This window comes from Misgurnus anguillicaudatus, chromosome 9 (genome assembly GCF_027580225.2).
Source record: "Misgurnus anguillicaudatus chromosome 9, ASM2758022v2, whole genome shotgun sequence".
Classification (NCBI taxonomy): Eukaryota; Metazoa; Chordata; class Actinopteri; order Cypriniformes; family Cobitidae; genus Misgurnus; species Misgurnus anguillicaudatus.
In genome coordinates this window covers 28,341,040-28,356,607 of record NC_073345.2, presented here as the reverse complement: position 1 = coordinate 28,356,607, position 15,568 = coordinate 28,341,040, and the positions used below count along the sequence as shown (strand labels likewise).

Below are 15,568 nucleotides of genomic sequence, written 5' to 3'. Positions count from 1 at the left end.
ATACTTGGCCAAGGAAGTTCATTTCGTAGGGAAACGGGTCTGACTTCCATTCACAGATTGTAGATTTGGTTTGAGACTAACTAGCATATCAATGGGGGACATTGGGTTTAAACCAGCCGGAGAGCATGAATAATTGTTCTGCGTATATATTTATTTTAGGATAGGAAAAGTGGTAGAACAGACAGCGACCCAAAAACGAAACCCTCTTTTAGGTCCATCAGTACCACCCTGGCCTCCAGCATCAAGAGACGTAGGTCCTCCAAAGACACGGTAAGGAGGTTAAGGAATGGCATCACTTTTTGCCCGGCCGGTCTTTCTGCCTCACTCTCCGTCTGTCTTTCTCTCGTCCTTCGCTTTTCTCTCTGTTTCTCCTTTCTTCTGTCTCAACTGGCGTGTCATGTCTGAAACCAAGAGAGCCGCATTTCTCTGGTTCCTCCATTTTTGGCATCTTGGCCATGGCCACGTGTTTGTCAGTCAGTCATCGAGTCACCATCCAGAATCCATCTGTCAGTTAGGACCTTAAGGAATAGTCAACTAAACAGGCTTTAGGACCCAGCAAATTAAGGAACTTCGGTCGGGTGTGGGTTTTAATCTAAAAACAGTTTGTTTCAAGAGGAGGGGGCGCTGCACAATGCCTGATGTTTCTCAGCTGCTTCTCTCCCTATTGCAACCTCTGGATGTGGAGTGTTAGTGTGGATCGGCGTGTGTGCGTGCCTCATTTATTTTTATTTACTTTTTGTGGGATGTGTTGTGGTTATTTGTGTGTATTTAATACCTGCTCGATGTGATTGATGTGAACGGTCTCCCAAAACTTTGCAGTGTTTCTTGTCCTTAAGGCATGCTTTAGTGTCGTGTGCCGTTTGATCAGAGCAACCGATACCATGCGGACTAACGGCAGAACTTTTCTTTCAGGCCTTGGAATCATCAAAGTGTTTTGTTACAGGTCTTCACAATAGTTCACCCAAAACTTTTTCATTTCTGTCCTTTACTCACCAACATTGCAAATGCAAATGACTTTATTTTTATCCATGGAGGAGATCACAGAAAGGGATGCTGCAATATTATATGGTGTCCATGTGGGTTGACGTGTTTCAAACGGACAAAAAAGTTTCATAAAGTGTCAGAAAAATAGTTCTCTGTCACTGGGGTAGTAGGCCTACCTCAAAGGTTGATTTTTGTACCTTTAAGGGTATACAACACATTTAAATGTTGTACCTTTTGGGGTACAATATAATACCCTAGGGACCTATTGTGTACCTTTGGGGTTGCTGAAGAATGTACACCTTTTTTTAGCTATTCACGAATATCAGCTGACGTCACTCACATCTCAAACTTTTCTTCCGCCATTTTGATTACCTGAAGTGGTCGCCAAAGAACTAAAAGCTATGCCTTCAATATTTTGTGAGCATCTAAATCGCTATTTTTACAACACTAAGAAGGCTCGACAGAACATGATACTTTGCACGAAGTATCACCTGTGTCTCTACACGTGGGTTCGAGCGTTGGGAGCATTGTTTGTGTGTTACACATAGTTTGCTGGAGGGAAGGTTTTGAGCAGCTGACTTTGGTTGTTTTGGCGTCGGCTCGCCGCCATCTTGCCAGATGTATCGATCTCCAAATGAGGGAGGAGAGTAAAGATGGATAGCTCCTAAAGCATAGTTCCATATAAATGGACGGATAATTCATTGTTTTGTCACAAGTAAAAAACAATATTGACCTTCTAGTTGAAAAAGGAGCCTCATATGAGATTCATTCATTCACATTCGGAAATCGATTTTTTATGTCTGGCGAACATAGCGAGCGGACACCATAACAGCCAAAGTCAGTTGTTCAAAACCTTTCTTTTTTGGTAAACTCTGTACACAAGCAATGTTCTCAGTGCTCGCGTTCATGTGTGGAGATCCAGGTGGTGCTTCGGGCGGGGTTTTATGTTGGGTCGTGCCTTCTTAGTGTTGTAAAAATAGTGGTAGTTCGGTAGCAGCGGACAGCGGCTGGAAGAACGCATCAGGGATCGAGTAGGCATCACACCCTTACCAAGATATATATATATTTTTAATTAGCGTTTCTTTTCATGACAGTCGAGGTGCGAAATGTTGTCTTTCACAGCCATTTCCCATATCTGTAAAAATCATAGACAGTAAAAGATAAGAAATCTGTAAATCGTAGCAAGCTAGCCAATGCTTGTCAGTAGCCTCGGTAGGTACTCAGGATGGCGGCAGGCAACTGGAATGATGAAAAAGGTCACATGACTGATATTCATGAATAGGCAAAGATGAATAATAAGGGTTCTGTAAATGGTAATGACATATTGTGAGCCTCAAACACGAAGAAGGTTTGTTTCCTCTTTATGTAAACCTTGTGCACGCAAAAGACAGGCCAATCTCAACATAACACCACCGACTATAACGTTACAGTCGAGATGTACGCCCCCAACATTAAATGACACATTAAATTAAGTATGTTGTTACAATGCTAAAAACAAACTTGTGAATGCTGCTAGCGCTATATGCTAGGTATTGCTAATGCTAGCATTTAGGCTGAAGTTCTAGACATTACATTTACGTTTTGCATATCCATACTAAAAAAACACAAACTTACCACTCAGAAACGTCCATTAACAATCTCCAAACAATTGATTATTCCGCTTATCCATTTATTATTGTTATACAGGCTCAAACTTAACAAAACGATCTCACGGAAAGTCATGTTATAGTCACGAAAAATGTGATTGACTTGTTTGTGTCCATGGCACGAAATTCAGCTTTTTCGTGCCTTGAGCATAAATGTCTTTTTTGCATAAATGTCTTTTTTATTGAGCATAAATAAAATGAAATGAAAAAGAAAGTTGTGCAACGGACACGAAAAACTATTTATAGAAATTTGTGCGACATGAATAAAGCTGAATTTCGTACCATGGACAAAAATAAATGAGTCCATTTTTTGTGACTATAACACGACATCAGTCTGAACTTAAGGTCTGTTACAAACACACAGAGCTACTAAAGGAGCTGCTCTGTGAAACAACCAATCAGAGCAGAGCTCAACATTATTATTCATGACCCTTTTAAATAAGCTAATAATAGACCATTTCATTTTTAAAAGCAAATCTTTGGTTGGAAATGGACAACTCTGGATAATTTTTGCACTTCATAAAGCCACATACCTTCTATGTAGATATCAGAGAACAATTGAACAAATTATTTCAATGCATTTTGGCACCTTTAAGGACCAATTTTGTACCAGTTCAATGTTAGGGGTACAAAACATTTAACTGTACCTTTAAAGTACACAATTGGTCCTTATGGTACAATAATATACCTCAAAAGGTACAAAATTATATTATGTTTGTTTTGTACCTAAAAGGACCGAAACAGAACCTTAGGGTACCACCTAAGTGTCAGAAAAGGAAAAGTTTTGTATCTTTCTTAAAAAAATAAATTGTACAAAAGCTGTCACTTGGAGGGTATCATTTTGAAAAGTCTCAATATGTACCATTTAGGTACAGATCTGAGTTACAAATATGTACCTTTGATGTACTAATATGCCGCCTCAACGTGCAAAGGTGTGCTTTTTGAAAGGGTACCATCTCAGTGATAGCTTTTGCGCTGTAAGTGTGGAAAAGTGTCCGAAAATTGCGTCTCGGATGTCATATTGCAAGTCTTCTAAATCGTCCCTGAGATGTGCTAGTACCAATGTACTTTGATGCCATGGATATCGGACACGGACAAAGCAATTTGAACAAATAATATTTGTAAGCTGTAACGGCACAGGGTGTGTAAAATGATAATGACTGTGCTACCATGTTCAAGTGTTTTCAGATAAGATGATGAAATAACAGATTTAACAGATTAACTCAATGAAGACGTTATTGTCATAGCTATCAATAAACAGTAACATGCCACTTTTTTAAATAGGCTCTTTAACAAAATCTTTATGTTTGTTTGTTTGTTTGTAACGTGTGTTAGCGGAGTATACACTCTCAGAATAAAGGTACAAAAGTTGGATGGTACCTTTTAAAAAGTACTAATATGTCCCATTTAGTTACAGATATGTACCTTTGAGGTACCAGTATGTACCCCTTAGGTACCAATGTGGTACCAATATGCACATTTTAGGTACAAAAGTTAACTTTTTGAAAAGGTACCACTCCAGTGACAACGTCTGTACCATCTTTTACCTTTATTTCTGAGAGTGTACTGTACCACAACTATCTACTGTTTGTTACATTCTTAAAAATAAAGGTGCTTATAGTATTTTTTTCAATAGGCAATATTGTTTTTTTTATTCGTACCTTTTTTTAGTCTGTAAAACATTTTTGATTATAAAAAACCTGTTGGAGCAACATAGAGGTTCTCTGGATGTTCATTATGGAACCATGCAGGCCGACAAGGAACCTTTAAGTAACCTTTATTTTTAAGAGTGTTCATTCACACATTTATATCCTGTAAGTAAAAGTATGGAAAATGCAGGTTTGGTTGAAGGTAAAGACAGACAGCAATCCAAGTGAATGAGCAAATCAATGTGACCATCCACGGTGTTTAATCATCCTTTAATTTTGATATCAGTGTTGCCCCTTTCTATATAAATGGATGTGGATATATAACTGTTGGTGTCCCCCACATAATGTACATGCTACACAGCCTCTCTCTTCCTCTGCAAGCATGCATTGTATCTGTCGTAGAAGTAGACACTGTGTTTCGGTTGCCTTCGTAGAAGTAGTTGCATTTTTGTGGTGGTGATGATGATGATGATACACTTTGTTGTCTCCTCTGCTGATCCACTGTCTCTCACCAGGAGGCACTGTGGGCTTAATTTGGAAGTGCCAACAGCAAGAACCTAAAAACTCTCAAATCCTCTCTGAGGCATACTAAGGGCTTTCTTGATGCAGGGCTAAGAAAAAAAGTGTCATAACTTTTGCAGAATATCTCTATTTTGCAAAATTATGATATTAAGATTTTTTTCTCTTATGCCTTTGCTTTTACCGCTTATTGGCAATGCCATAGCAATAAAAACAGTAAGCTATAAAAAAGGGACACATGCAAGTAAAATTTAGTAGTAAGCCTTATTATTTCATATTTATGTACACAACAGTGTTAAATTTAATTAGAAATTGTGAATTTGTATAGAGATGCATGTGTCCTTATGGGTGATTCTCACGAAATCCAGTGTCCATTCTCACGAAATCCGTGGCCAGCTTCAGAATAAAAAAAACTTGAAGCCAATTTTTTTGCACATATAAGATTAAGGTCTGAACTAGTCTCACGAAATTTCGTTATATAGTCACATATTTTTTTTTTTCGTGATATTATTTTTGTCCTATTTTCTTGTCGCTTCGGTTTAGGGTTAGATTTACATAAAATTACATCCCTACCCAAATAAAACACTAACGCCAGGCAACATATAAAAAAATAAATCAGAAAAAAATAGTATAAACCAATGTATAAAGTGACATTGTAATGCAAGCACCAAATCTAACCCTAAACCGAAGTGACAATGGTTTAAAAATAAGAAAAAGCAGTTAAGTAACCAATACGTGATAATCACACGAAAACAGGAATTTGTTTTACGATCATGATAATATCATGAAAAAACGCGGAAAGTCGTGATAATATCATGAAAAAAGAATAAAAAAAATCACGAAACTTTGTGAGACTGGGTAGCAGCTTACTATAACCATTATTTTTAGAGGATTTAAAACATATTTCCTATAAAATTATTTAAATTTTTTAGATTATCATTCTAAAAAATTATCATTACCGCAACATGAAATTACATTAAATATATGCATTTACAAACTCATGTTTTGGTAATGAGAACTAAAAAAGTTGTCTAGGTACTATGACAAACAAAATTTAAATTTTTATCTGGAGAGAAAAAATAAGAACTGCTTACCTGGTAGCCATCTTGAGTGTCACAGACAATTATGTCCCTTCCAACAATTTTTTTTTTTTGAAAATGTTTTTTGAAAATGCTTAAACAATGATTGAAAATTGTTGCGGAGGATGAGAAAAATTTTCTTGGACACGTTTATGTTCCTTATTATTGTATCTACATTTACCAATGATCATCAAATACCACATGTTTCTTTACTGTAAATGTTTATAGTATAACATGCACTGATGCTTTTTATTTTTTAGATTTTTAAATTATAAATATTTCCATGTCAAAGAACCCAAATCCAGTTATGGATACATTGCGGTAATGAAAAATTTCCCCTTTAATGTAGAAAAAAAATTGGTTTGTATGATGTCATTTGAAATCATGTGCAAAATAGTACATGAAAAGATGTTTATAACTGTATGCTTCTTATTTTGATACTCTTACTTTGCATTGACTTTTTTTATCAAAATGTTTCATGACACCTCATAAGTCTAATTTTACGAGAATCACCCTTATGTGTTGCGCAACAATTATATTATTCCTCTGTACAAAGCAATCCAAAACTCTGTTCGCCTCAGCTTTTCCATCAATATACCCATTTCTGCTTATATATTAGCCTATGTAAACAATAAATTGACTTCACATTCAAGTTGAACTTTATTAAAAAACAAACTAAATGTGATTTTGTCATTTTGTTCTTAACCAAAAATAGCTCTCTGTGCCTCAAACTCACACTATTTTGCCACAGCAAGGAACAAAAGAAAAAAAATCCAATGTTTGAAATCAAACTGTATTGGTTCATTATGTCCTTGCGGTTGCAACATTGCAAGCTTCACTGAGAGACATTTTATAGCTTACAAAAAAATGAATACGAACTTGGTGTGGTGATTGCCGTTCTGACTGGGCATCTGCATGTGTTTGGGTATTTGACAACCCGGCACTGCAGATGAGCATGTTAGAAAACAGTCTGTTTCTCTTTTTTTAACACATTCAAGCTAAGGATGAGGAAACAGTAATTTCAACTAAATGAGATTTTAATGTAATACACTCTAAAAATGTAGGTCAACAAAGAGAAGAACCCAGCCGTTAACTCCCTAAAATGTAAACAGTAGGTTTAAAACAACCTAGCATAGGTTAAATTACTACCCAATGGGTTGGGTTCTTCACTTTTGACCCAATGCTTGGTTGAAAATAACCCAGCATTTTTCTAGAGCGTATATATCCATACTGTACAGTGGCTCCAGGTATTTGGACACATTTGGGCCCCACTTAAAAAAAATGTATGAATGCAATTGTGTTAAAGGGAAATTTCACTTTTTTTGAAAATATGCTGGTTTTCCATCTCCCCTAGAGTTAAACATTTGATTCTTGCTGTTTTGGAGTCCATTCAGCTGATCTCCGGGTGTGGCGCTGGCACTTTTTTAGCATAGCTTAGCATAATCCATTGAATCTGATTAGACCATTAGCATCGCGCTAAAAATAACAAAAGAGTTTCGATATTTTTCCTATTTAAGGCTTGACTCTTCTGAAGTTACATTGTGTACTACAGGTCTTCACGGAAGACCCGAGGACCCGGGACCCGACCCGAGACACGTACAGATTCGGGTCTATATTTTAAATGATCAGCCGGGTAGGGTCTCAATCTATTTCGGGTCCCGGGTCTGTTTCACGTTGTGGGTAATACCCATAGACTGTAAAAAAAGATGGACGACGCGACGTCGCCTCCCACCATTGTAATGAATTGAAGCCAAAAATGTCCGACCACGGTCGCCGCCATGTTACGTAAAAACGTCAGTTTAGAGCCAAGGCATGCGCAGAAGGAATTGTCCGTGAAGCCAGAGGCGGAGCCGCGGTATCATACTTCCGCCCAACCGCTCGCGCGGCCAATTCAACCACTCCATTCATAACGACACGCCCCGTTTCTATAGCATCAAATTACAAGCTAAAATGAAACTTATCACAAAAATGAACACTTGAACATATATCAGCGTGATAACAACTACTTAAAAGGACCAAAGCCATCTTTCGGAAACTTTTATTGGAAGTGTAAATATTTTTTTTATTTAGAGCATAGTCCCATTCATTTGAATGAAGAGGGCGGGGTTATGACTTGTACTGCAGCCAGCCACCAGGGGGCGATCAAAGAGCCAGAGGCTTCACTTTTCAAGGCTTATGAGGCACACCCGGTAATACCCGAGTCGATGGGACTCGGAGAACACACACTCACATTTTAATAAAATATTTCAAAATCAGCAACAAAAACTTAGATGAACTCTCACATAAATTTTTTCTATGACGCTCAGATTCAAACTGCGTTAAAAAGTTTATATTTGGTTGCTCCAACCAGGCAGCTAACGCGCATGCGCTCTTGTAATGTTTCTCTGGCTACCAGTCAGGAGCTTCTGCAGTGAGACCAGACCGTAAAAAAATATGGACGTAGTGTCCGTGACGTCACCCATTGGTTTGTGAAGATCGCTTTTGAAGCTTAAAGTAGGCGTTGCCTGCCGTCGCCATCTTGGCCGCGCGTCCCCGCGAATTACTCGCGGAAAACCGAAAATGGGTAAAGAGGCGGGACATGGGTGAAGCTGAGGTGAAACCACGCCCGCCTAGCGCGAATCTAGTGACAGCAGTGGCTGTTCAACCGACACTCAAGCGGCCACGCCCTTAATTATGCAGAACTTTAAGGCTTAATATAATCTAAACGGGTGAGTTACAAAAAAATTCACCCCCCTCACAGTTGTCATGAAGGGCAAAATTAGCTATATAGGCCAAAAACACTTTTTGTACCAGGCTGTAAACATATTATTTTCTACTGTAAAGTTGGCCATTTTTAACATGGGAGTCTATGGGAATTGACTCCCTTTTGAAGCCAGCCTCAAGCGGCCAGTCGATGAATTGCAGTTTAAGTCACTTCCGTGTTGGCTTCATTAGAGAGATCGGAAGGTTGCCCCTCGAGTGAGACGCAATGACTTTACGTTTGACAATTGGCTCTTTTATTTAGAAGGCGGGACTTATTCCGCCATACAGGGTTTTGCGCTGACTTCTCTAATTTTTATAATAAAAACTTTATATCTAAAGTTTTCACGCAGACTCTGCTCAAAGAGCACAGAGATGATAGCAAAGTAAAGCTAACAAAAGCAGCCATGACACTAAATGAGTAATCATTATTATATTCCAAATGGGCAAACAGTATAAATTATTATGCAAGTTGACCCGATAAACAACACATGTAAAACTGCGTTATTCATCACCGACTGTAAAGTGGACTTTTAAAGCTGGAATAAGCATTAAGCATTTCAATCGTCAAGAGAGGAATAACATGGATGGAACTTTTTTGGCAATGAGGATTGTGCATCACAGTCAGGATACGTGGGAGAATGCTAACTTCTATGGGTAAGACAAAAAGTTTATTAATATTAATTAATAACTTATTAATAACATTTAGCTAAAGAATATTTGCCGGTCGAGTCTGTGTCTTCCCGGACAGGTTCGGGTCCAGCTTTTAAATAATAGACGGGTCCGGGTCCGGGTCGGTTCCGGGTCCAGCTTTTAAATAATAGACGGGTCCGGGTCGGTTCTGGGTCCAGCTTTCAAAATAACAGACGGGTCCGGGTCAGTTCAGTTACGGGTCTCTTCGGGTTCGGGTAGGAATTTTTGGACCCGTAAAGACCTCTATTGTGCACTAAAACCGACAAAAAATTAAAAGTTGTGATTTTCAAGGAAGATATGGCTAGGAACAATACTCTCATTCTGACGTAATAATCAGTGACTTTGCCGATGTAACATGGCTGCAGCAGGCGTAGTGATATTACGCACTGCCCGAAAATAGTCCTCTTGACTATTTTCGGGCAGTGCGTAATATCACTGTGCCTGCTGCAGTTACAACAGCGATGTAACTACAGAAGAGTTAAGTTTTAAATAGGAAAAATATCAAAACTTTTTGGTTATTTTTAGCACGATGCTAATGGTCTAATCAGATTCAATGGATTATGCTAAGCTATGCTAAAAGTGGTGGCGCCGGACCCGGGGATCGGCTGAATGGATTCCAAAATTGTAAGAATCAAATGTTTTAACTCTAGGGGAGCATTTTTTTTTTTTTAAAGTGGACTGTCCCTTTAAGATAACAATATATTTAATTTATTTGAATATTTAGCATATATCACAAAAACAAGTTCAAGGTTTTAAAACACTTTTAACGTGATGAAGAGGTTACTCTGCTTCTGTTTGATATTTTATTATCTAATTCAATGACATTCATACACTTTCAATATTGACGCCTGAAGTCTCCAAATCCTTTTGGTGTCATTGTCAGTTTGTAATTGCGTGACCTGACACCATCTCACAGTTGGAAAGACTATTTCCTCTTCTTGAATATTCTTCTGAATACCTTTAAAAGCAGCAAGTTAGCTACAAGAAAAATTTTATCATGGTATAAAATGATTATAACATTTTTTTGAAGGACATAACAGACTATTAGTTTAATTTTCTTCTATATGGCAACATTTGGCTTTAGTATTTTGTTGACATCCTAATTTGGATTTACTTGCTTTATGCTGTCTTTAGGGGTATAAAGAAAAACTTCTGGTTTTCAAGGGGTTAAATATTAAGAGCTGCACTCTCATTCTCTGTTTTGTGTGTTTTCTGTCTCTCTTTCTTGCTTGCTCGCTCTCTCTCTCTACAGCAATACCCACCAACAGACATTACGGGCCAACTCAACTTGTCTGACCCGTCTGTCAGCACGGTGGTGTGAGAGAGGGAGAGTTTAAAAAAGATAAAGACCAGTTCATTCTTTAAAGAGGAGCGAGATGGAACCAAAGGGGAGAATTGTCGTCCGGCTCCTTTAGGTTTGCACAATTAATTAATCGCGGATGAGAACTGAGCCACATCACCTTTGTGAGGAACCAACATCTATTGCAAAACCTGTCAGGAGCGAATGGGCAAAGGACGGCATGCCACTGCGGGACACTTGGGTGCTGCAAACAAACATACACATACTTATAGGTTAATGCTAAACTTTATCTGAATTGTTATAATCCTCTGGAGTATAAAGTTGTATATATCTTTATATTGTAGTGTTTATTCTTATCTTATGTTAGGTGGCTGAAGTATTACAGCATAATTTCATTTATGGAGCAAAGAACAAAATATCTGTCTTCTTAATTCTAAAGGCTCTTATTTAACAAAACAAACTAACTGTAATAAGATTAATTATATTGATTGTTTACATTGTTTAGGTTATGTAATGTACTTTAAACACACTGTACTATTTTAAATATTCATCAAGTTAATCTGTAAGGTATTTTGTCAGACATGACCCAAAAATCTCCTCACATAAAACATGCAGAAACTTTTCTAGCCAATGAACACTTTGCATGTAATGTGCATGCAAATTTGCCCCTATAAGCCTTTGGAGAACAAATCCATAAACATCTCCAGTATAAAGCATTCAAAGTGATGAAATATAATTTTATTTATGCTGTAAATGTACAATTTTGGACTTCCAAACTCTCCTTCGAACAACCCTAAATGTGATGTACAAAGAGTTCTTCCTCTGTAAATTTCTGTTCTCAGCTTCAGTCAGCAGGGTGCATCAAGGGGCGAGTTTTTCCATCCAACAAGCACTTGGCTTCTCGTGCAAAACATCTCTCTGTGATCACCCACGTGACCTTAGAGACCTTTTGCATGAGGTAACCCCAAGTGTGCTGTTTTGTTGTTGAATCTGGTGCTGCAGTTTTGTATTCACCTATCGGTTGGATGTGAAAACTGGCCGTTTCCCGAGTTCTGGGGTTGAGAAATATAAACAAAGCTGCTCGGATAAAGACTGCTTACTGTAAATCTTTCCTCAATGCTATTTATATACAGTATGACTGTGTCAACTCCCCTAGGAGTGAGTTCATACCTTGCACTTTAATGTGAATTGTGTCAAAAGCTTTATGCAGTTTGCTGATTGTAATATTTATACTTTGGGAAATTCACATTTGCAAATGCGTAAACTGATCAAATTGTCTGTGTAAATTGGACGAGATACTTTTTGGTTTGTTTTTTCAAAGCTAAACTGAGATTTAAACTGATTTTGCCCAGAAATATCTCTGTATTTCTGTTGAGTAATTTTAAGTTTTAGCTATTTTAAACTCACATGTGTACATAATGTAAAGTGTTTTCTCAATGCTTGGTTCAGTTAATGTGGTTTGTATTTAAAGGCACAATGTCTTATGACTTTAAGGGCATGTGTATGTGTATTACTGTATGCTGCTTGAATTACTAGATTGCTGTATGATTTTGAGAAACTGTTGATTAAAGGGAGTGTTTGTATGAGAAACTGTCACACTGTAAATGACACACTGTCACACTCACATGAAGAAATACACATACGTGAAGCATTAGGCGATTGCATTTGGAAAAGAACATACTAGATTTATGTGTGCCAATAAAACCGTGCCATTTCAAATGCAGAACAAAAGTTGTCTTCTCCATTTTATCATTGAAATTATTAACATTAAATTGACATAGACATAAACAAAGACAAACAGATAGACAGACGGACACGTATGCATGGATTTATGGATGAATAGATGAACAGATATGGATTGATGGAGGATAGATAAATAAATAGATAGACAGATAGATAGATAGATAGATAGATAGATAGATAGATAGATAGATAGATAGATAGATAGATAGATAGATAGATAGATAGATAGATAGACAGACAGACAGACAGACAGACAGACAGACAGACAGACAGACAGACAGACAGACAGACAGACAGACAGACAGATGCGTGGATGGATATTCATGGACATGGATAGATAGATAGATAGACAGACAGACAGATAGATAGATAGACGGACAGATAGATAGATAGACGGACAGACAGACAGATAGATGGATATTCATAGACAGATGGACATAGATAGATGGATGGACGGACGAACATGGATGAATATTCATAGACAGACAGATAGATAGATAGATAGATAGATAGATAGATAGATAGATAGATAGATAGATAGATAGATAGATAGATAGATAGATAGATAGATAGACAGACAGACAGACAGACAGACAGATAGACGGACAGATAGATGGACACGGATGGATGGATATTCATAGACAGATGGACATGGATGGATGGATGGATGGATGGATGGATGGATGGATATTCATAGAAAGATGGACATGGATAGACAGACAGACAGACAGATGCGTGGATGGATATTCATAGACTGATGGACATGAATAGATAGATAGATAGATAGATAGATAGATAGATAGATAGATAGATAGATAGATATATAGATAGATAGATAGATAGATAGATAGATAGATAGACAGACAGACAGACAGACAGACAGACAGACAGACAGATGCGTGGATGGATATTCATGGACATAGATAGATAGATAGATAGATAGATAGATAGATAGATAGATAGATAGATAGATAGATAGATAGATAGATAGATAGATAGATAGATAGATAGATAGATATAGACTGATGGACATGGATAGATAGATAGATAGATAGATAGATAGATAGATAGATAGATAGATAGATAGATAGATAGACAGACAGACAGACAGACAGACAGACAGACAGACAGACAGGCAGGCAGACAGACAGACAGACAGACAGACAGATGCGTGGATGGATATTCATGGACATGGATAGATAGATAGATAGATAGATAGATAGATAGATAGATAGATAGATAGATAGATAGATAGATAGATAGATAGATAGATAGATAGATAGATAGATAGATAGATAGATAGATAGATATAGACTGATGGACATGGATAGATAGATAGATAGATAGATAGATAGATAGATAGATAGATAGATAGATAGATAGATAGATAGATAGATAGATAGATAGATAGATAGATAGATAGATAGATAGATAGATCTAGATAGACAGACAGACAAACATAACAGACAGACAGACATAAATGGACAGTATGGAGATATGGACAGATATTCATATAGACAGATGGACATGGATAGGATAGATGCAGATAGTCTTTCCTATAGACAGACAGTACAGACAATTTGCATAGATGGACACGCAATGGATGGATGGATGGAATTATTCATAGACCATTATATCATAGATAGATTATTATTATGTTTAATGAAAACAAGACGCTATAGATAGATAGATAGATAGATAGATTAGATAGATAGATCACTGAAGGACAGACAGACATGACAGACAGTTTCAGACAGACAGACAGCCTTCAGATGGTCACATATTCATAGACTGCATGGACATAGATACGTATTTTAGAATATTAACAATTATAATGTTGACTATTATTCTTAGATAGATAGATAGATAGTTATAGATTATGCTTATAGATAGATAGATAGATATGCTTATAGATAGATAGATCAGATAGATGACGTATGCAGCGCGCATATGCGACATCCGGAGGTTGCAGCCTTCAAATTTAGAAACGGCCGACAGTGCATGACACGAAGAGTGGATTTGGATGGATGCGCATATTCATATGCCCACCATTGATTTGAAACATAGACAAAGTTATCCGTCTGGAGCAGAATAAAGGGGAAAAGATACGATAGATAGCATAGGGAACAAGATAAAGGATTTGCGCGAGCAGATTAAGTCAATGACAGACATGCGTCCTAGACAGACAGATTCAAATGACAGACGAGATGCGTGGATGGATGGATAGATGGATATTCATAGACTTCAAGAACGCGCTCTGGATGCAGGATAGATAGATAGATAGATAGATAGATAGATAGATAGATAGATAGATAGATAGATAGATAGATAGATAGATAGATAGATAGATAGATAGATAGATAGATAGATAGAGGTAAGAATGGTGCCCACGTCGAGATAGACTTAAATAGAAGACATGAAATTTGTAAAGGATGGATGGATGTCACTCGTTTAATTACAGTATATTAACTGGATAGACAGATGGACAACTCATTGTATAGATAATAAAGATAATATAGATAGATAGAAAGAAAGAGAGACATACAAATGATTGTAGCTATAAAGCATAGACACAGATGGAGAGTGCAAGACAGACCGAGTACAGAAGCTGTGTGATTTGTACCTTATCTCTTCAAATTGATATTGAAAGTATGAGCATCTTATGCCTAGCATGGGCAAGGCGATTGATTCGTATGGCAGGGTATGATCAACTGTGCCATACCCTGAGCATGTGCAGACAAAACACCAGGATATAGGGTGTCAACAGGCTCATAGATTATGCAATCATTTAAAATCAGACACTAATTTTTAAAATATTTTCAGTAGAACATACCTCTGTGACAGCATTTAAAGGTACACTTCACTAATATGGATTAAGCTTTACACGTGTAGAACTCGACTTGCTATGAATACAGGAACGTGCATGCGGATGACATCAACGTTGCCGCTGAGAGCAGGTTTAGAAATACAAACTCTTCCGATGATTTCTTGCCTCACCCTCGCGGTACTTTCAATGATGTAAAAATCAGCCTGACGTTCTTGCATCATTGCAGCGCAGCTTGCAATGTCCTTTGTTGAGGGAATGAGACTACATGATGACCGCTGTCTGTTAAAATAATCTTTATTCTAAAAGTAAACTCTTTTTTTACATTTGTTTTGACACTTTCAAACAGACTCACGGTTTCTACGGGTGACACTCGCGCTTTTAAAGCTGCA

At 37.4% G+C, this 15,568-nt stretch overlaps 1 protein-coding gene across 9 annotated transcripts in view; it reads left to right on the top strand.

The window, feature by feature from the left end:
- Positions 1-12,340, top strand: part of grin1a (glutamate receptor, ionotropic, N-methyl D-aspartate 1a) — a 61,270-nt gene extending 48,930 nt beyond the window's left edge. For 5 of the 9 annotated variants that reach the window (XM_055181069.2, XM_055181065.2, XM_055181061.2 and 2 more), the window contains 2 exons: positions 160-270; positions 10,562-12,340. In XM_055181069.2, the coding sequence (XP_055037044.2) occupies positions 160-270; positions 10,562-10,630 (180 nt within the window). In that variant the 3' untranslated portion in view covers positions 10,631-12,340. The remainder of the gene's footprint in view (positions 1-159; positions 271-10,561) is intronic. The other 4 variants (XM_055181064.2, XM_055181066.2, XM_055181067.2 and 1 more) reach the window with 1 other exon arrangement.
- Positions 12,341-15,568: the final 3,228 nt, after the last annotated feature.